This window comes from Bemisia tabaci, chromosome 9 (assembly GCF_918797505.1).
Source record: "Bemisia tabaci chromosome 9, PGI_BMITA_v3".
NCBI classification, from domain to species: Eukaryota; Metazoa; Arthropoda; class Insecta; order Hemiptera; family Aleyrodidae; genus Bemisia; species Bemisia tabaci.
The window spans coordinates 9,450,506-9,473,198 of NC_092801.1; the positions used below are offsets into that span (position 1 = coordinate 9,450,506).

The 22,693-nt window shown below is 37.6% G+C and overlaps 1 protein-coding gene across 1 annotated transcript; it reads right to left on the reverse strand.

Moving 5' to 3' along the window:
• Positions 1 to 241: 241 nt before the first annotated feature.
• Positions 242 to 22,326, reverse strand: LOC109030843 (uncharacterized). The gene is made up of 14 exons (XM_072304421.1): positions 22,188 to 22,326; positions 21,377 to 21,582; positions 19,081 to 19,274; positions 17,719 to 18,193; positions 16,581 to 16,812; positions 14,970 to 15,192; positions 13,465 to 13,742; positions 9,600 to 9,646; positions 8,659 to 8,889; positions 7,691 to 7,884; positions 6,382 to 6,856; positions 4,504 to 4,732; positions 3,138 to 3,360; positions 242 to 1,678 (listed from the first exon to the last, which is right to left on the reverse strand). The coding sequence occupies exons 2-14, from the start codon at positions 21,572 to 21,574 to the stop codon at positions 1,399 to 1,401; spliced, it is 3,279 nt and encodes a 1,092-aa protein (XP_072160522.1). The 5' UTR covers positions 21,575 to 21,582; positions 22,188 to 22,326; the 3' UTR covers positions 242 to 1,398.
• Positions 22,327 to 22,693: the final 367 nt, after the last annotated feature.

A 22,693-nucleotide genomic window follows, 5' to 3' on the forward strand; every position in this document is an offset into this window, starting at 1 on the left:
AGTAGACCTCGACTTAGAAATCCTTCAAAATTCTTGGATACCACCAGCCTGCCTTAGATTAATTTCAATCATCTTTTATCGTTGCCGAATAGAGTACGCAAGTCATTAAATGTGACTTTTATGCTAAACTGGTGGCTCTATTAAACGAAATTACAACAAGAAACATGTGTATGTTGCAACATGTCCTAACGACGTCACGTTCATTAGGATAATATGTCTTATTAATGAAATAATCCAAATATTATTGTTTTAAAAATATTATATTTTAGTATTTCTTGTACATGCTGTATGTTTCGATCTTCATATGATTTAGCTCCTTGCATGCCAATTCCGCATAAGAATAACCAATTCTCAAATTTTGCACATTCTTAGAACGTTAACTCATAACATTAAACAAACTGATCGTTATCTATTCATACTCAACAATAAGTCTAATGCTTTTAGGGGCATTTAGTTAGGCCCAATTCCACAACTAGTGGATTTGGAATGTGTGCATGATTTAGGGCCATGGAAATTTTTTTCTTCAATAACGTTGAAAAATATTACCTCAATTATTAGACACATTATTTCAATTAGAGCAATATCTAAACAAAACGGAATGTTACGTGATCTCCGAAACCTCACGCTAGTAAAAACCGGTTCAAGAACTATCTGACAAACCGCAGTCTTTATTCTTTTGCATAAAAGGATACTCTACTCAAGGAAGTAGAAAGTTATGGAGAAGGATATGTTTAGGCAATGTGTGAACATGGTGACAACGTTGATGCAAAGTTACAAATTAGATGAAAATGAGATATTGGCGTAATTAACTCCTAGAAATTAATATTAAGATGCGCAGGAAAATGTGGTCGGAACATGTTGAGAGGATGGACGGGGAAAGGTTTGCCAAGATTTGCATATGGTAGGACGACATCATAGCCAAAGGCAACCCGGACGACCGCCCAAGAGATGGGCATAGAGCTGCCTTTCATTCCCGGAGTATTGAGTGATCTCTCTCATCGCCTTCATATTTTATTAATTTAGAGGCTAGACAAACAGGGCCATGGCCCTAGTCAGAAGTTAGAAGAAGAAGAAGAAATTAATATTGCTGACAATACTGTAAAGCGATGATCCCAAGAAATATTGATACAATATCTCCTGGCAATATTGCAATTTGTAGATTAACAAGCGATATTACCCATAAACGTAATGCAAGTGATCGAAAAACAGCGGAAAGTAAGAAAAAAAAAAGGAAAAAAAAACAGCAAAAGGCAAAAAAGTATTGTCTCTTTTTTTGCTGGTACCAACTGGCAATAACATCCTTCATCAATATCGGATATTGAGGCAATATCTTTTCGTGCGGTAAGAGAGTGTTCGACGCGACATCGATAGTAATGTATTAAAGTTCATTAATAAAAATCAAGCTGCTTTCGCTTTTGCTGATTTGCCCAGGAATACTCGAAACAAAAAATTACAAAGGTAATAGAAAAGTAAAATAATGGTAAGCGTAAAGGCTAAAATGACAGCAATGATGTCGAGGCAGAAAAACTGGAGAAGGGTCGTGTCAGCGGTAGAAGGTCTTAAGTGATCTGCTCCGCCATGTCTTGCCACATGCTCCACCCAAAAGGTCGCCTCCTCCAAGGCGATTGAGCTTAAATCACGTGATATCGCTGAGTATTTACGCATGTTTTCCAAGATGCTGTAAAACAATAAAATTTTCCGCATGAAACTGGAAATCAAAGAAAACTAGGGAGTTACACCACACCACTTGACAGCTTCGCGCTTCAGGCGTTATGCGGTATGCGTTATGTGTTACTCTTATGGTTTCATATTAATCAATTAGACGTTGTAAAGAGGCCGCGAAAAATGCCCCTTGAGGTGTAGGCAAATGTGATGAGAGACTAGATTGGCAGCTGATAAAAATAACTGGGTGCATAAATCAGCGCCAGAAATTTAGTGGTGGTTGTTAGATTTTTGGGCAATGACACTACCCTACTTACTCACCACATTACTTTTCATCGGTTTGCGCACACGGAAAAGAATAAATTTGCTGATTTGAAAATTTTGTAGTTAAAAAACGTGTCCGAAATTTTTCAATGTAGATTTTACAGTAAAATCGACATTTTGCAATGTAAATTTTACAGTAAAATCGACATTTTGCAATGTAGATTTTACAGTAAAAAAAATGCTAATTTAATTGCCCCGAGGTTAAAATAGCTTTTTACACTTGTAAAATTCACATTTGAAACATGACATATTTTTAACAATTCAATTGTTAAATCAGCAATCCATTTTTTTGTGCAGATGCAGAAAGATGACATATGGAATGGACTCGTTTCGCATTCAGGAATTATTAACCTGATTACATTTCCAATTAAATAATTTTCTTCCCTTTTTATTCATTACTTTTACTTTATTTATTTTTATTTAAATTTTTTTTTGCAGGAAGATAAAAAAATAACGCTCTAAGAATTTCTACGCACAATTTTTAAAAATTTTACGAGAAATATTCTCACAAATTTTCGAGTCGGAATGATGTTAGGTTTCCTTTTATAAAAGAACGCAATATGAGAAAAAATTAAGCAACACCTGATGTAGTCCCTAAGCTGATCTGGTGAATTTCGTCTTAATCATCATTAAAAGCTGTTCAGTATGATACTGTCATGCTAAGGAAAAACGCCGTATGAACATTCAAGAGTTGCCAAATGTCCTTCGATAGAACGTCTCTTCCTGAGAAAAGTCGTGAATATCACTGGAAAAAAAAACACATTGGATCTAGAGTCCAAACTCTTGAAAACATTGACAAGAAAAACTACTCTTGATTCAATCGGATTTTTACTTGAATCAAAACGAAATCCGCTTAAGTTAAGAGGCTTGGTTTTTTATTTAAGCTAGATTCTGATTGAATCAAGAGTATTTTTTCTTGTCGATGTTTTTAAGAGTCTGGACTCTAGATCCAATGTGTTTTTTTCCAGTGATTTTTCATTTATATTTCCAAACATTGCAGGTCTAATTACGAAAAAAATTCTCTGAAAAATGCGAGGAATAACATTCACAGATTCTCCTGCAAATCATTTTTTTATCAAAGAAAATTTGGCAATGTCTGATGGCTCATACGGCGTTTTTCCTTAGCACGGCCGTGTAAGCGTGCTTCTCACCTCTCTCCGTGCAGAACACTCTCGATGGCGGTTTTAACTTTTTCGAACGACTCAAGTTCTTTCGGAAGTAACCGGGCTCCGATTTTGGCATCCACCATCTTCGAAACCATACTCGCTTGATCTCCATACCATGGAATCCCAACCATCGGAACTCCAAAGTGAACCGCCTCCTGAAAACTCTGAAGACCTCCTTGCGTGATGAAAACTCTTACTTTGGGATGTGCTGAAAAACATGATAAAACGATAACTTCATTTTGAAGTGAGGGAGTGCTTTATACCTACATTCTTTGTAAAAAGAAGCGAATCGTGTACAAATACAATGCTGCTGTGCTTAGAAAAAACGCCGAAAAAGCCTTCAGAAGTCGCCACATTCCTTTGACAAAAAACGAATTTACTGGGAAAATTGTGAATTTTTCCCCTCAAATTTTTCAGACGATTTTGTTCGCAATTCAATCCAAAATATCGGAAAATTTCATGATTTTTCAATCTCAGAATTACATTTGAACAATATTCAAAGCTTTCTTCAGAAATACATGTTTTATCCGAGAAAATTTGGCAACCTTCGAATGTTCTTACGGCGTTCTTCCTTAGCTCGGCAGTATGATAAAAAGTTCAATACAGTTTCATACAACGGTTCTCCTTTTTTTATTTTTTTTTTCAATAAATACGTCACAAAAACCGGTTATCTTAAATTTTTTAAGTTCTCAGCTTGCTTTAATCACTAATCACTTGTTTTATACGGAAAATTTACGGAAAAATAAGCTGAGAATACTTTTCGTAATAATTTTAGAAACTTTGAGGCTTTGATTCATTGGAGCTCATTTTCCATCCAAAAGAAGTTCACCTGCATTGAATTCTATAGATATAGATAGTCTGCCTCAGCATAAATTGGTTCAATTCATATGAATGATACGATTGCATTTGACAGCATATTCATAGAGAATGTTAGAAAAGGATCATGCCCTTGTAGAACCATTCCATCATTTGGACTGCGTTTAACAGAAAGGAACCAAGCCACATCAACTATTGCAAAATTTAACCAAGCAATTTATTTGTTTACAAGCGAACGTTTTTGCGGATACCTTTGAAAACGTAACGGAATTTGCTTCTTAAAATGCAAAAAAAATTCACTGAAATTTGCACCAAATTCCGCACAACCATTTACATGTAAAACATTAAATGGCCAATTATATTTTGCAAGAGCTGATGTGGCTTGGTTCCTTTCTGCTAAACGTGGTCCATTTGAGACCTGATCATAGCTTATATTTAAGATTGACTACATTAATAGCAGTATCTGATAAACATATGTCCTCAATTAGAGTTATTGCGCATTATTTTATTTATGTCTTTCAAAATTTAGCAGTACCTAATATGCTTTCTTGAGGAAACCACTCCCGAGTCAAAATATTACTCGCATGCTTTGGAATATTTTGAGCTTCGTCTTTCCAAAGCGCCCGATATCCAGGAGGCAATCCCTCGAAAAACTTGAAAAAGTTGGCTCGAGCTGTCTTGGACAGAGATTTACTTTTGAAATTGCTTCCCATGCTGAAATAAATGACGCCTTTTTCCGCACCATCCAGCCAGTCTTGTAAATCCTATAATCATTTCAGAACTTAGTAATGAAAAAGAAGTGACCGATATTTTACTCATACATTGCAAAATCAGTCAGAATAAAACACATTTGCACTGGTTACTCAAAGTGAAACTGGGATGAAGCAATTGGTGGAAGAAACCAAGGGTGTCACTACCTCGATGTATGACGACATGATCCGAATTTGTCAAAGCGCAATATCTCGATTTATAAAAACATTTAAAGTCGATATTTGGACGGGTTATTAGTTTCAGCTGGTCTTTTAAGAATCAAGCATCAAAACACGATTTTTTTACCAGCATAACAAACCCATTGCTCCCTAAGACTGAATATTTAAAATGTGTTGGTTTTTTTTTGGTTTGGTTTTGTACAAAATGAATAATTTTCAGCTGTATTGTCATGCTTTTCATTATTACTTATTTCCACTTTAAAACCATTTTCCTGATTCCATCATATATAACTATAACGCAGTCCGGGCGAGAATAACGGACCGGTAGATGTAAGAGTTGGAGACAAGTTGGACCTTATTTTTGAAATCATATTTGGACGTATTTCTGCCAAACGGAACCAGATACAGGTGGGAATGAAGGGGTGTGCTCGTTAATCGAGGGCCGTAAGAATAATTGGACTACATTTTGCAATTTGGAACTATAAATTCTAGCCCGGTTTAAAAACAACTTATGTGCCATTAGTTTCCCTATGCACCTAAGTGTTTTCCCAGAAGAGCCAAAATGTATAGTTCCAAATTGCAAAATGCAGTCCAATTGGGAATTATAAAAGGCCTGTAACGTCAGCGGTGACAAAGCCGCGTCTTCCGCTTTAACTCATGAGCCCTGTTAACAACGCTCTTGTCACATGCCCATGGCTCATGAGTGCCGCATTCAGTCGGCACATAGTTCCTTGCGACAGAATGTTAAATCCCGATCTTCCATTTCTCCAAAGGGAATCACGCCCACTTTAACAATGTTCCTTATCCAGCTTTCTAGAGCACACCCCCATCTTTTCCTCTCGTCTATGGTTCCGTTTGGCAGAGATACGTTCATTTTAAGGTGATTCGATGGACGCCATATTTTGTGTCAGAACGGCATGCAATATATCGCATCAATTGGTTCCATTTATTCAGCTGCTCGTAATTTTTCTCCAATTTTGAGATCGCAATTCTGTTGTCAGGAGACTAAAGCACTCTCTTACCAATTTAACAAAGAAAGTCAACGTGATAAAGGCGTGGTTTTTTCAGAGAGAAAACATCGCATTCGATACTGATATCGAAACTGCACTCGAATGCGATATTTTCTCTCTAAAAAAACCACGCCTTTATTACGTTGAATTTCTCTGTTAAAATTGGTAAGTGAGTGATTTAGTCTCCTGACAACAGATTCGCGATCTCAAAATTGGAGAAAAATGACTAGTAGCTGAAAAAATGGAACCAATTGATGCGATATATAGCATGCCGTCCTGACACAAAATATGGCGTCCATCGAATCACCTTAAACCACTCCCAGTTAAAATTGGACGTACTTCTGTCAAACGGAAGTATGTGCATTATGAAGTGAGCCCTGAAATGCATGTATTCTTATGGGTATCGGGGCTCATGTCTTAATGCACATAGTTCCGTTTGATAGAAATACGTCCGATTGATGGTTGAATTCCTACCTTTGGCAGCTTTTTGGGGGGCTTAAGATGCAAAGGCCCAACCTCAATGACGTTGGGACCCAGGAGCCTCGGGTAAAAAAACAGAGAGTTCGAAGCTATTAAGGAGAGGCTGATCTTTTTCCAACACCCGTCGACAAGACTCTCAAATTCCGGGCCGTAGGTTTCCACGGAAAATCTTCTTGCGGCGGCCTCCATCGTATCCTTGAAACCGTTGTAGATGTACCTATCGGAAATCCAGTTCTCTATCCTTTGCCACAAGCTCATTCTGTCCGTGTAATCGCTGAGCAAGGAGGGAACGAAGGACGAATGAGGGATGCTGCCAAGACTCTCCTCCGCGGAGTTGATCATCGAGAGTGTTGACATCGAGATGATCGGTGCGGATCCGGTGAGTTTCCGCGTAACCGGGCATGCGTAAGGAGTGAAAATGGTCTCAACGATGACGACATCAAATGACACGCTCTCGGATTCTATTCGCCTAGAATGGGGAAATAATTAAACTTGGAATTACGGAAGATTGCCACGGAAACGTGTTTATGAAATTAGCTAACTCGAGTAAGTCAGGAGCTCACTTTTCGAGAACCTTGTTAGGGAGATTATGGCCACCTCGGTTACCACCTCTGATTGGCTGTGTGAGGGATTTGCGATTTAACCATTGTTTCTTATGTAAAAGTTCACGAAAAACACGATGGTGCCACTGGTTTTCTCTGAAATCATCTCTCAAGCTCAAAAAAAGCTCTCAAGTTTAATCCAAAATGGAGGGGATATCCCACCCTACCCCGAGAGTCCACCTCTACATCAAAACAAACTATCCATGCAAAGATAGGGAACAAATATATTGACGGGGCTGCCACTATATTTGGGGACTCCAAAACTGAAAACACGGCAACCCTGCTAATGTATTTGCTCCCTATCTTTGCATGGGGAGTTTTTTTTTGATGTATAGGTGGACTCTCAGGATAGCGCGGTCTATCCCCTCCATTTTGGTCTCACTTTGAGGGCTTTTTTTTGAGCTTGGGAGATGATTTCAGAGAAAACCAGTGGCACCATCGTGTTTTTCGCGAACTTTTACATAAGAATCAATGGTCAAATCGCAAACCCCTCACACATGCAACATCTCTATTCCAGCGAAAATTTAAAAAAAAAAAAAACACTCCCCTCAAAAACATTATAATGGCATTTATAAATCCTCAAAATGTATCCAAGTGAATGTATTTTGATACAGGCTAATTTAAACCGACTTGAGACTGCTATGAAAAAAGTCTTGGACACGGATTTAATTGGATGAAACTTGCTTATCGTCACAACTCACCTCTGGAACTGCATGAAAGCCTCGCTTCGGAATTGCGCTGCAGCTATGTTGGCTAATGGTTTGAAAATTTCTGCGAACGCCCACTTGGACATATCTTCCTGAGTCGTGACTGTATCCTCTTTCTTTTCATCGCTGAAGTATTTGTAAGAAAATGAGACGTCAACGTAAGTGTAGTTAGAATTCTGTCCCAGGCCCTGCAAAGGAAATATTTTTGTAGAGACTTTCAAAGCTCGAGTCAAAGTTTTAGGGATCAATATTCATTGAGGTCAAAAGAAGGTGTTTTCGAATGATAGCACACTATTTTTCCAAACTTGTCCTGAGCTACTCTTCACAAATTCTTAAAAATCAGATTTTATCTCTTACTGTGTCTACAATGTTACTTTTCTGGGAACCTCGTGAAATTATTTATTTATTTATTTTTTATCTTTTATATTTTTTTTCTCAAAAAGTATTTATTAGAAAAAATTGCACAATAAATGCATGGAGACACGCCGGATGTGACACTTCGCGTATATCGTCGTCTGGCAAAATCAAGTAATAAAAACTTATACTTAAAGTATATAATATAAAATAAACTATGTAAACCTCCACTTAAGGAGAAATGTAAATACATATTAAAAACGTGATTGCGTGATCTTGATCGTGATCTTTGTGTGCATTCTCATTCTCTCTCAACGAGGTAAACGAAGATGAAAAATCCCGTAAGTGGGGAAAAACAAAAACATTGCAGATACTGAGTTTTCACTTTTTCACTCTAAAAAGGCTTTCCCTTTATAATCTGTAAATGTGTATACTGAGTTTTCACTCTTGAAGAATAAATAGGTAAATATAAAATTTTAAAAACTTGATTTCATGACCTTTAAGCTCCAGAAAAACTTGATTTCGTGATCCGAAAAATTATTTACTCTTATATCGTGTGCTTTTCAACTGTTTTTGCGTTTTATAAGATTGAAGATCAATATACTCACGGGAACGGGGTTTGGGCTAACCACGTAGAGCTCATGCCCTTTCTGAACCAAATACTCCGTGAGGGCCATGATTGGACGCTGATGGCTGAATGCAGGACTGGGGTATATAACCAATATTTTGAAACCCTCTGCGACACAGCAAACGAGTAAACATCCCAAAATGTACCGCGGGATCATGTCCATGTGCTTATCAACAACGGGTCTACAGATATCTATTTTCTGAACTTGTTTCTATTTGTTTATACAACTGGAGTTCTGAAAGAGTAAAACATTAATTGAATCAGTGAGTTCGAAAACACACCAACTCGGAAAAAAAATAGTGCAGGAAACACCCAAAACTGCGCATCGGGCGAATAAGTTAGTTTAAGAAAAACCTTTTTGGTGCCGAAGGACAAGTACTAAGAGCCCTGGTAAAAACTGACGATAGGAGCTGCGTTTTAAAGTACCATAGGAGTTCTTATAGCCGACTAAAGAAGGCTATTGAAAATCATATAGCTGGCTGTAGAAAGCGGAGCAAATCATATAGCCGGGCTACACGAAGCTATAAAAAAGTATGCAATCGGGCTAAAGTTCCTATCGCCGGGCTTTACACTTTATCGACATTGGCTATAAAAGGCTATAAGAAATCGTGTAGAAATTTAAGTGCTTTGGAAATCATTAAGTTTGATACGGAACTACCTTAATATTTACAAAACACACATTATATTTTCCTTTAAAACATTTTTTTTCATCAATTAAAATGAGAATAATCTATACCGAGTGTGCAAACATTTCAAAATCATGAGTTGAAAAACGCTGGCTCCGCCACATTAAATATTAGAGCAACACAAAGCGGAGCGGCGACGCACTGGCGCCTACAAACCTAACAGGGATACTTCACGCATTACGCAATGCGTGAAGTATCCCTGTTAGGTTTGTAGGCGCCAATGCGCGTTTCGCACTCTCTGCCCGCCCGCTGCGCCGCAGCATGCCACGGCGTCTGCAGCAACTATTTCAAACCAGAGGTATTGCACAGTCTCATTAGAAATTGAAGGCGCTCCAACATATTAAGAATGACAGGCATCCTTCAAAAGTACGGAGCTTCCCTCGCAAAATAAATCAAGATACTACGGCACAAAAAGAGAGCGGTAGTACAAAAACTAACTAAGTCCTGGTATCTGTATTTAGTAACGTTTAGTATAAACTTTATCGTCTGGCTGTTGCTTAATCACCATCGGCTATATAAGGCTATAAGAAATTGTACAGCCGGCTACAGAAGCTTTTGGAAATCTGACAGCCGGCTTTAGGTCTATGGTATTTTGGAACACAGACTCTACTGCCATTTTTAACCAGGGAGACTTTGTAAAGCACCAAGTTGAAATCGATACATCATGTTTGATGACAGAGAAATAAGCGTCTCAGAATTTCAGAGTTGGTGTGTTTTCGTTCTCACCAACTTTCAGATACTGATTTTCCATAGCCTGCCCTGAAAAATTTATATTTTTCGACCTGAATAACGCTTGAATATTTATATAACTTGTTGGTAAAAGGTAAATTGAACGCAAAAAAGGAAACCGCAAAATCGGATGGTCACCCGTTTCCCCTGAAATGGTCAAAAATTGGTATTTCCAATGTAAGATTTGAACTCTATTGCGTGAATTGATACCACCCGCTCATGAAAATTCAATGCTTAACGTGATTCACATCGCGCGCTAAACGTTATCATGAACGTCTCCGAGATAAGAAAATCTGGCAACCTCAATCTTGACGCTTTGGCTCAGCTATAGCAAATTACTTATGGTTTGAAAAACTTATGGTGGGAAATGAATATTGATCGATTGAGAAGCTTGCTGAAACCGTTGTTGTGCACGATTTGACTCACGTAGAGCTTTGAGTTTCTTGTGAGGGGGCAGTTCAAATTCCTCGTAACCAATGTGAAATAAAATTGCTAATATTTCTGTTAGGTGTTGGTTTCAGTCGTTTTCGTTGCACGAACCGTGTTTTACGTGAAATTCTGGTTGAGGAACATGGGCCAAAATGCTTAAATTCGTACCTTGTCTAGTGGTCCATTCACTATGAGTTTCACGGGATGTGTTTTTTTGCCGAAGCATAAAAGCTTTTCGAAACTTAGAAACGCACAGACACCTTACTTCGCATCGTCAGAGAAATAGTCACTTGACATCCACTGTCCACGTTAGGATTTCGACTGTTGACTTCACAATGATAAGAAAAGGTTTCGTCGGTGCGTCAAATTATCAGTCGGTATGTAGAAGCATCAAAGATAAATCCGAATGCAAGACTTCCGACTAAGTAACTCGAGATCAGTGATAACCTATGCATTATCGAACAAATTGAATGAAATAAAGAAACCAGAATCAGGAAATCAGAATCATAGAAGTTCGGAACTTGGGAACTGTTTCCATAGTTAACGACGATGACAATTTTGCATTTGATTCTAATAAAAGAACCGTTTTAATTTCGTAAATCGCAGAGCGTTATTTTTTCTATTTTAACAAAAATATTCCAAAATTTCACACACCTATTCAGTGATTGACATTTAATATAATTCATTTCTTTTTTTAGACAATATTAGAAGTGCTGTGTATCAGAGGTGGAGCTATGAATATAACCAAGGCTCCAGTAATTCGCCCAACATTTCGGTTGCTTTCAATTTTAAATATACTTAGTAGTATTTTTTTTAACCGGCTTAAGTTTAGACTTAGAATTTATTGTGTAAACTTCGGACGTTAATGTTTCCGTGTTGAGTTCATTTTGAAAAAGTGCAATGTGTTCAACATAATCAGCTTGAAATTTTGATGAAGAAATATGTCCATGGCCAAAGTGCGGTACACCACGTATCTCCTTTGCAATGTTTCAAAATGTTTGCTCCCATTTTACTTTTATGAAAAAGAGCAAGCTAACTTATCACCTTGAAAGTAATCCGGAATTTTCTGCTTACAGAGAAAAAAAATCAAAAAATTACGTCGACTAGTTCCTCAACGAAAACATAAAATATAACATGAAGTCTGCAACGTTGCACACGAAAAAAATGATATTGCTAATTCAACAGTTCTGTGGTTAAAAAAAAGTATCCGACATGTTTTAATGTAGATTTTGCTAATGCTAATTCAACCACCCCCGTGGTAAAATTAGCTTTCCACTATTGTAAAAAGTACTTTTGAAACGTGTCGGACGTGTTTATTAAGAATATAATTGTTTAATCGGCAATCCATTTTTTTTTTTCGTGCAAGCGGAGATACGTGGTTTCGTACCAGTGGCATGGCGTACTTTGCGATATATAGATTGATACGCCACTAAAACCTATGAAAAAAGATCGATTATCAGGGTGTTCGCAGCGAACACCTTAGTAATCGATTCTCTACCATAGCTTCAAACGGCGAGATATCGATAATCGATCGTTCACGCCACGCCACTGTTTCGTACTTCAGCCATCGATAAATTTCAGAGGCCTGCCTATTCTTGTGGATCATTGGCCTCTTTGTTTTTTTTTTTTTTTTTTTTTTTTTTTTTTTTTTTTTTTTTATGCTTATTTCAATATAAAGACAATTATTTTGATGTATTTTATGAGGGAGACGAGTAACATATTTGCTTCATGGTCAATTTTACAAGGCGAGATTTCCTTTTTTCCCTCTTCCCATCTCATCCCCCCAGAGAGCCTTGATCCACTGTGCGGTCAAGGGACAAGACCACCAGATGCTGCAAATTCGCAACCTGCTGCCAAGATCCCCGGCAAGAAATCACCACTCTAGCCAGTTCCGTTCAAATCGTCGTAAAGCATGGTTGCAACACCCAATGATCTGTCGTGAGTCCTGCCATGGAGTAATGCCGAAAAAGAATGATTCACCGCACAGTTGGGCAGCAGTGCGTTTAGAAAAGCACTCTTCGCCATAAACTACCACCGGACGCCGCGCTATCAGCGGTCCGATGCAGTAATCAAAAATTGAGCTGGCTTTTCCTTTCAGGGGATTGTATTTTCGCCTTCCCTTTTGATATGAATACAAGTGTAGGTACTTAGGGTTTCAATTTTGCCGTTTCTTTCTCCGAGCTGGATATTCATTATTCAGGGTACAATAATATTACCTCAAAACATGTATTCGCATCAAAATTCCCGGAGATTTTGCTTCTGACGTAACCCGTATCACATTGCTGAAAAACGTATCCTGTTGCCTGAGCCCATGATACGCCTTCACCTAGCCGGCTATGCAAATTGACTGTCACGACGCATTAATGGTGGTATCAGAATTTTGCATTAAGATAACGCAGTGTGTTGAAGGCGCTCCTCTGTATCCTATCTGAGTGACCCTGTACAAAGATGCTGACCAAAGATATACATGATTTTGGAGTCTTTAACCGAGTCGTAATTTTGAAAAATGCCCGTAATTTTAAAAAAGAACACAATTTTGCGTTCTAAGATATTTTGTTTTGCCTGCAAGCCTCATTTCAAAAAAGAGAGCCGAATCGCTTGGCTGAGGTTTTGGTTTTTAAGCCTTCTTGCTTTTGTCATCGTATTCTCATGCAAAATTGAGAGTCGCCGTTTACAAGATCGCAATTTACTCCAAAGCGGATGTGAATTCAGATAGTTTTTTAATGATAAAATGAGCTTCATGCAAGAAGTTTCAACCGAAGTATTTGAGACATGTTTCCTGAAAATTGGCGGCTGAGACCTCAAGTTTTTGTATTCACGATCCGATTTTTCAGAGATCCATATAACCTGCACGTTGGGTCAATTGTATGAAATTTTTCTCTCCATGTATAAATCCGCTAATGAATAAAATAAAGAATTAATATAGTCTTTGCAAAGTTAACCTTTCTTTACTTTAGCGATTGAAAAATTGGACACCATTTCTATTACCGACTCACAACCTTTAAATAGAATAAAACTGATCACAAGTAAAACAGCCATAAAGATACTGATGATATCCAAGCAGAGGTATTGGATAAGATTTGCGTCTACCATCGAGGGTCTCAAATGAGCTGCGCCACCATGCCTGGCCACATGTTCCACCCAAAACGTCGCTTTGTCTAGCGCCACAGAACTGAAATCTCGCGAAATCGCAGAAAGCTTACGGATGTTCCTCTGATAACTGAAACAGAATGCAGGAAACCATTAGTCACGCGTATTATGCCATCGTGTTTTGATTCGATGATGTTTAAAACCAAAAATGAAAAATTTGTCACAATTGAAAACTTTAGTGGGGAGCAGAGACAGTAAACGGCATCAACGGAAAGGAGAACACTTAACGGAAAAAATTGATTACAGATTTAGCAATTACATTGTTACAAAATATGTCCGACATGTTTAAAATGTACATTTTACAATGAAAGAAAGCTAATTAACCACTGGGATAGTTAATGTAACATGTTTCATTGTAAAATCTAGATTAAAACATGTCTGACACTTTTTTTTAACTACATAATTGTTAAATTAGCAATTTCATTGTTTTCCGTGTTTGTCCTCGACAACTCAACCTTACAAATATTGCCCCAGAGCATGAATGAAATTTTCTACATACTTAGAACTACTAGTACTATTGGTGTAGAAAATTCCCAAAAACATTAAACCAAAATCGGAGTTTTCGTTATATGTAAAGTTTGTGGGTGAAAAACAATAGCTTGGAAGGAGAGTCATGTATAATGCTAATAAACCGTTCAGGAGCGAGATTCTAGCATTGAAATGCAACACTACCCAAAAATTGTCAAAATACGTTCTCCTAGAAACGCCGCGCCGTATCTTTTGCATACACCCTCTTTCCGGCGCGGTTAATTGACAACATTGTTTTACTCCACTTAAACTTATAAAATTGTATCGATTCTTGGAGGAACCAAGTGCTCCGAGAAGAATCGATTATTTAACATAGGTTTCAATGGAGGGAACTTGGTGTTGCCAAATTGCTGTATCCGCCTCTGGGCGCGGCCCTAAATTTTTCCCTGAAAAGATTATACAAAAAGGAAACTATGCAGGAATAACACAGTTACCGTATTATTCTGTTTAAGACTGTTCAATTGCACCCAATTTATAATACAAACAGACAGTATACGAACACACGAAAAAAAAAACACATTTTATCTAGAGACCAGACTCTTGAAAACATTGACAAGAAAAAATACTCTTGATTCAATAAGATTTAAGCTTAAATCAAAAACCCAGCTTCTTGATTTGAGCGGATTTCCTTTCGATTTAAGCTTAAATCTGATTGAATCAAGAGTATTTTTCTTGTCAATGTTTTCAAGAGTCTGGACTCTAGATCCAATGTGCTTTTTTCCAGTGCAGTATACGAAAAGTATGCTTGTAGGTCTGATTTTCCGCTCACCTTTCATCATACAGTACACTTTCAACTGCTGTTTTAATTTTTTCGAATGAATGCAGATCCTTCGGCGATAAGCGGACTCCAATCTTGGCATCCACTATCTTGGAGACTTGACAGCCCTGATCTACGAACAGCGGGATGCCAACCATTGGAACCCCGAAATGAACTGCTTCTTGAAAGCTTTGAAGGCCTCCTTGCGTAATGAAGAGCTTCACATTTGGATGCGCTGTAATTGTTAAAACAGAATTTTGCTTTAATCCAGGGTCTAAATAATTCTTACTATACAGTACAGGCTTTCTTATAGGTTATTCTGACTGAGTCCAACACTAGCGCTTCAAGGCGCATTATGGGATAGACATAATTTGAGATTCTTGTTGAATTAATTTACCCCAGGGCCGGATTTACCTACTTGCCGCCCATGGGCCGCCTGTATTTTTCCGCCCCCTTCTCATTTGTTTCAAACATCAACAAATCGTATTCGACAGTGGTTCGATGTATCGTTTGGTTCAAAACAATAGAATATAACCTCAAACAAACATGTTAGGATTTAATTTAGAAAAGCTGAGAATGAGAAAATTCCTGACAATTTCACTTTTCGTGTAATTTCGTATAATACTCTGCAACACCTCTATTAAGGAATAGTTGCTTCAGGCGCCACCGCACGGCGGGCGGGCGCCAGCGCGAAGCGCGCATTGGCGCCTACAAACCTAAGTGGATACTTCACGCATTGTGCAATGCGTGAAGTATCCACTTAGGTTTGTAGGCGCCAGTGAGCCTCTCTCGCTGGCAGCACGCCGCTCCTGTTTGGCTTTAATATTTATACTCACATAGTCAGCGTTTTTTGACTCATGATTTTGAAATGTTTGCACACTCTGCTTTGATTATTCTCATTTAAATTGATGGGACAAAAATAAGTATCAATTTATCAAAGGAGAATAATAATAAAAAGTGTGTTTTTTAAATATTGGTAGTTTTGTGTCAAATTTATTGATTTCCAAAGCACTTTAATTTTTTCCTTTACATTTTGTGCTTGTATTGTGCTGCAGTGAGGTGTAAGCGCAAACAAACGCTCAAAATTTGACGTATTTGACTCTAAAAGATCGGAGTGCAAATGGGTTAAATCTAAAGATTATGGTAGGATGGATTATGGATTATGGTTAACTAAGCAGGTATATTGTACATCGAATATTTTTAGGGTAGAAATAAAACCAAATATTCACCAATGACAATTTAAAAAGATGATTCAAAAGGAGAAAGTAGTAACATTTCATTTAGAAAATGAGCAACCATAACAACACCTCCTTCTCTCCCAATTTCTCATTTCCATATTGTCAATATAATTTTACATACCGACTAAAATATAACGCTTGGACCAAGTCATTGTTGCTTATTTTACGTGTGGGCGTAAACTCCTGGACAAAAAAGGTGCGCGGACAAAAAATCGTTAACAAAATGTCGTGAAACCGAAAAAACGAGTAGCATTGCCAGATTCAGCGAATAGGAATCGACGTTGGAGGTAATGACCGTATAAAATAAATCGGGAGGTAAGAAATGTCTTTCTTCCCGATTTTATTTTATGTTGTTTTACTGTAGATTTTTTGTATCTCTACATACCTAGTACGCTGTCCTGTGGCACCCAATCTTGCATTAATATGTTGTGTGGTTTTCTTACGGCTTCGTCAATATCCTCCGATTTCCATAGGACTCTATATCCGGCTGGCAATTCATCGAACATTCTCAAGAAATTTGCACGAACTTGAACAGGAAGTGACTTTGCTTTCATATTACTTCCGAGACTGAAGTAGATTACTCCTTTCTCTGCACCATTCAACCATTCTTGCAAATTCTGGGGAAAATGAAAAAGAGCATATTCTACCACTATTTCAGCACTTCTGTACTACAAATGGGCCTTTAAAGTATTACATAACGCACATGGGGGAAAGGAAGGTTCTAGCCAGCGTTGCGGAGGATTACATGCCGAGAAATGTAAATTTTTCAAGGAGACCATGAAAAATCAGTGGTTTAAAGTCGGTGAGAACGAATAACACCAACTCGGGAACTTTCAAACGCCTAATTCTCTGTATTACCTAAACATGGCAAATTTATTGTAAGATGGTCCTTTACAATGTCGCTAGATACTTGGCCTTTATCACCAAAAATCTTATTCTTATAAATCAAACAAACTTATTCGCCTGCTGCGCAATTTTTTGTGCCTCTTGAACATTTTTATTTTACCAAGTTGACTTATTGTTTTCGTGCGCACAGTTTCACATGTGTTTGGAATTTTTCACCAAAAATAAAACAAATCTTATTCTTGAACTAGCTCATTCGCCTGCTGCGCATTTTCTTGGATTTCTTGAAGATTTTTCTTTTCTCAAGTTGGCGTGTTATCGTGCTCACAGTTTCACTTGTATTTGGCCTTTCGCCGGTGATACACAGTTGAAACCTTGTTTCTTCCGATTTCCAACGTCATCATAATATCATTATGTCGTGCCTCGTACAAAGGAAAAACGTCGTATGAACCTTCAGGCGTTGCCAGATTTCCCTCGATAAAAACCGATTTTACTGGAAAATTTGTTATTGTTTTGCTTCAAAATTTTTCAGACGGCATAGTTCGCAATTTGATCTAAAATACCTGCAAATTTCAAGGAAACATATTTATAACTTTCCTCAAAAATACATGATTAATTTCAGGAAATTTGACAACTCCCGAATGTTCATACGGCGTTTTTCCTTAGCACGGCAGTATTACCTTCGGTAGTTTTGCAGGCGTCTTCAAATGCAGAGGCCCTGTCTCGATAATATTCGGGCCCAAGAGTCTAGGATAATAATAGAGTGAGTTAGAGGTCACTAGTGAAAGGCTGACGCTCTCCCAGCATCCATCGACCAATCTTTCACTTTCGTTCCCGTATGCGTCCCTGATAAACTGCCTTGCTGCTTTCAACATCTGACCCTCCATGCGCCATGAAAGATATTTGTAGGACAACCAATTTTCGATTTTTTGCCACAAGCTCATCCTGTCCGTGTAGTCGCTCATGAGCGTTGGCACGAAAGAAAAATGTGGGACATTACTTATTCGTTTTTGCACCCCGAAGTCAGCTGAGAATGTCGTCATTGAAATGAGTGGTGTGCCATTACTAACCATCCGTGTTATCGCACACGTATAGGGTATAGAATATGATTCCGCGATAACGACATCGAATTTGATTTTCTCAGAAATTACTCGCCTGAAATGGAAAAAGAACGAATCTTTACTGCCTTACCAAAGAAAAACATCGCAAGCGCCTTTAGACATTGACTTTTCAACAAAAGCCTTGAAAATTTGCGTCGTTTCTCCAAAATGTAAACCCGCAAGCATGCAGGCGATAGCATATAATGCTGATTTACCAACCATAAAATGAATAAAGCCTTTGTTTTGATATAGTCAGAATTAAAATTAACTTCTGCTCTGCACTGGAAAAATAAATCCCTTGGATCTAGAGTCCAGACTTAATTACATCGGCAAGAAAAAATACTCTTGATTCAATCCGATTTTTCCTTCAATCGAAGAGCCGGGCCTCTTGGTCTTGTCAGATTTCCTTTTGATTCAAGCAAAAAGCCGATTGAATCAAGAGTTTTTTCTTGTCAATGTTTTTAAGAGTCTGGACTCTCGATCCAAGCGCTTTTTCTTTCCAGCGTCAGCGCCAAATTCATTGAATCTACTTCCGCTTCTAAACCCCTGATTTTCAAGCATGTAATCAACGGATGTTTTGAATCAAGGGAATTATATTCGGACGTAAGGAACTATGTTTCACGCAGAATATGCTTATAGGTTCTTTTAGCATAAATACGTTCATTTGTAACACATTAAAGGAGAGCCTTAAGTATATTTCGCAAGCTGAATTTGACCTATACGTTGAGTTCACCAATACGTTGTTGATTCAAGAATATTTCTTGCCTTAAAGCAAATATTTTGCCGCGTTAAAGAAAAACTATCGGATCATCAGTTTTAAGCAAGATATTTTTCCGGTCTCTGAGAATACGTCATATGGTGATTAAAACCGGAAAGTTTAACATTTTCACAAATTCATTGTGGAAATAAAGCCGTTCGAGAGCCATACGTACATTTACTCACCGCTGAAATTGAAAAAAAGCTTCGCTGAGAAATTGAGCTCTATGAATATTTGCGACTTTTTCATGCGTTTGAACATAGGCCCACTTAGATATTTCCTGTTGAAGCACCACAGTTTCGTTTTCCTTCTTGTCCGAAAAATATTTGTAAGAAAATGAAATGTCCACGTAAGTATAGTTGGCGTAGTGTTCCAGTCCCTGAAAATTGTATAAAAATGTGTAAGTGTACACGTCTTATCAATCGGATCAAATCACGCATTCAGCAATTTACAAATAAGTTATAACATTATTTTCGGACATTTCAATCAATATTGGAGACGTTGACCAATTTTTTGGCCTCAAACAACCTCATGGAAACAGATATGGGTGGTTTCACGATAACTGGAATAATTTTGTCGCCATAACAGACAACGAATTTTTCGGTCATTTTTTTTTAGTAGAAATGATAATCACTCAGATTTTTTCGCATTAATCTTCAAAGGGTTGCGTATCATAACGTTTTCTAATGATTTATTGCTTTACTTCTCAATTAATATTATGTAAATTCCGAAAATGTGCTGTCTGTTACGCGGTAAAAAGTCAGCGTAACATACAGCACATTTTCGGCCATTTATATATTAAAATTGAAAAGTAGAGCGATAAATCCTTGAAAATCGTTATGACACGTAACTCTGTGTAGATTAATGCAAAAAAATTCGAATGAGTATCATTAATACTAAAAATATGACCGAAATATGTGTTGTCGGTTACGGCGACAAAACTATTCCAGTTATCGTGAAACCACCCATACGATGGAACAAATGACAGAACGATTTTTAATCATAACTGGCGAGAATTGAAAATATTGAAATGAGGTGATTATAGCGATCAAGTGGGTAATCAGCCTAACTTCCGTTAAGTTGTAGTCGAATTGGCTTACGTAGGCAGACAACTATGTAATTGAACACTCTCAATATGCCGTATGCGTATAACTCGTAGGTATGAAAAATTGCCTATCTAACGTACACACGGCTGCGACTTATCAGCGGTTGCCGTACGGTTTCTAATTTTTTCCGGCCCAATGGACCACTAGACAAGGTACGAATTTAAGGATTCTAATACAAGTTTCTTAACCAGAATTTTACGTAGAACACAATTCTTGCATCAAAAATTATTGAAATCATTTCCTATCCAAGATATTCACGTTTTTATTTTACAATGGTTACGGGCAATTTGAATTGCCCGATCACACGAAACTCAATACTCTACGTGAGTTCAATCGCGTACTCCGAAGGTTTCGGCAGGTTTCTCAATCCAGCACTGTTTATTTCCCACCCTGTGTTGTTCAAACTATAAACAACTTGCTACAGCTGAGCTAAAGCGTCAATATTGAGGTTGCTAGATTTTTATAACGCAGAGAGAGCCATAGTAATTTTTAGCGTGAGATTTGACTCACGTAGACCATTGAGTTTTCATGAGCGGGAGTTTTGAATTCATGCGTCAAGAAACATTAAATATGTATATTGGTTAGGAGTTTCAGTAATTTTCGTTGCGTAAATCGTATCCTACGTAAAATATTGGCTGAGAAACATGTATCATAATGCTTGAATTCGTACCCTGTATAGTGGTCCATTCATCACCTTCCTAACATAAGAGCGTAACTACACTCGACAATGAGCCCTGTTGTCCATATAACACAATGTCCTCTCGGGCTCATCTCATATTGTCGTGGACAGGGCTCATGAGTTAAAGATGATCACGGGCGACCGCGGCGGCGCACAGTGGATCGAGTTCGAGGTCGTACACAATTCGGAAACTTTAAACGCTCATAACTCCGTTTATACAACATTTTTAGGTTCTAAAAGTGGTTCCATTGGTTTTCCAGTGCAACTTTCTGCTTAGAGCACCCTTTAAAATGTAAAATGTTACCAAATAAACATCAAAATTTGCAATTACAGTAACAAATTTCATGTCCGACCTTTCTGATTGACTCAATCCACTGTGCGGCGGTTTCGTCACCGATGACGTCACTTTACTTTTACAATTCCTATTAGTTCTTATGACCCTAGAATTCACGAGCACTCCCCTACTTTCCCACCTGTCTCTGGTTCCATTAGGCAGAAATACGTCGAAATATCTAAAATTCCCGACAAATTTGAAGAAGAGTTTTTAAACTTTGACACTGCAATCATCGTAATTTTACAGCATTTTACTGAGGGACTATTTCTATCTTCAATAATATTTTGCAGCAACCTCATTATGACACCTCATTATGACAGAGTCTTCAAAAATTCAAACGAATCGCTATGAATGTTACTCACCGGTACAGCATTTGGGCTGACCACAAAGAGTTCATGACCTTTTTGTACTAACCGCTCAGTCAGGGCCATTATTGGGCGCTGATGACTCAGGGATGGAGTAGGATAAAAAACTAAAATTTTGAAAGCGTCCGTTGTTAAAAACATACTGCTCTGGAGGAGGAGGTGGAGACGAATCACGAATTTCCAATTTTTTTCCATTTTTCAATCTAAAATCATGGAAGCATTTTGCGTCATACGAGTTAACGTGAAATTGAAAAAAAAAGAACAAACAATGAAACCAAAAAAAAAAAAAAAAACAGCGTTGGCATTGATTTCTTAAGGTCAGTATTCATTTCAGTAGCACGGCCGAAATAACCGCTGCTGGCTGTCAGCTGAAGATAATGGTTTTATTGTTGGTGAGCCATCAAAACATTGGTGCATCCAGAAATTTGGCAACACTGTCTTTTCTCCATTTAAACCCATAGGAGAGTATCGATTCTTGAAGGGGCCAGGTGGTCCGACAAGAATCGATTATTAAGCATAGGTTTTTTGCTGTATCGGGAAATATTTTAGCACTTATTGACATCAATGATCATTGCATTATTCTGTTATTGCTAATCAAATCAAACTACACAAGGAATATTGACGTAATTTTACAAATTCAACTAAGATTTAAGGGGTTTTGTTTGTCAAGTGCTAGCGGAGCCATCCCGGAATACTCTTATGTCTATCAAAACAACAGCAAATAAGTTGGTTTTCATTTATATTTAATTTGTTATAATGAAAATAATTAAATTAGCGCCATGCAAATATCTCCAAACAAAAAATTTACCTTTAAAAGTTGTAAGTGTGAACGTTTTCATGAACCATTGAACGCTTCCTGGGACTGAAATTTCCAAAAACACGCAACGGATACCCGATTAGGAGGTCGAAAGTAATAACACCAAGGTCAAAAAAAGTCTCGCTTCATGAACTTCTAATTTGCACACTGTTCTTTCAGATTTCAAATACTCGTGTATATCTGATCGTTTATTTCTTTCTTTCTTCATTTATTTTTTGTCGTTTTATGATTTACAAAATTAATCAATTTACTCAAATACATCACCTTATTCTTAATACGACAACTTGTCGGTGAGTGTGGAGAATAAATTTAAACTAGAATGCAATATCCTCATGAAGTGCAATTTTTAATAGTATAGTGATAAAGAAGCATTGATTTGCTATTTGATGTATGGATAAAATAAAAACTATATTTTCCGCTAATTTGAAGTGCTTGATGGTGCTATTGAACCAGTATTAGACTCTCCAGAGGATGCTTGCGAACTGTTAAAATGGGGC

Coding starts and splice junctions, on each gene's coding strand:
- LOC109030843 (XM_072304421.1), bottom strand. CDS start 21,574: ATGGAAAAAAATTGGAAATTCGTGATTCGTCTCCACCTCCTCCTCCAG. Junction 19,275..21,376: donor TCAGCCCAAATGCTGTACCG/GTGAGTAACATT, acceptor TACAATTTTCAG/GGACTGGAACACTACGCCAA. Junction 6,857..7,690: donor GCTTTCATGCAGTTCCAGAG/GTGAGTTGTGAC, acceptor TCCCCATTCTAG/GCGAATAGAATCCGAGAGCG.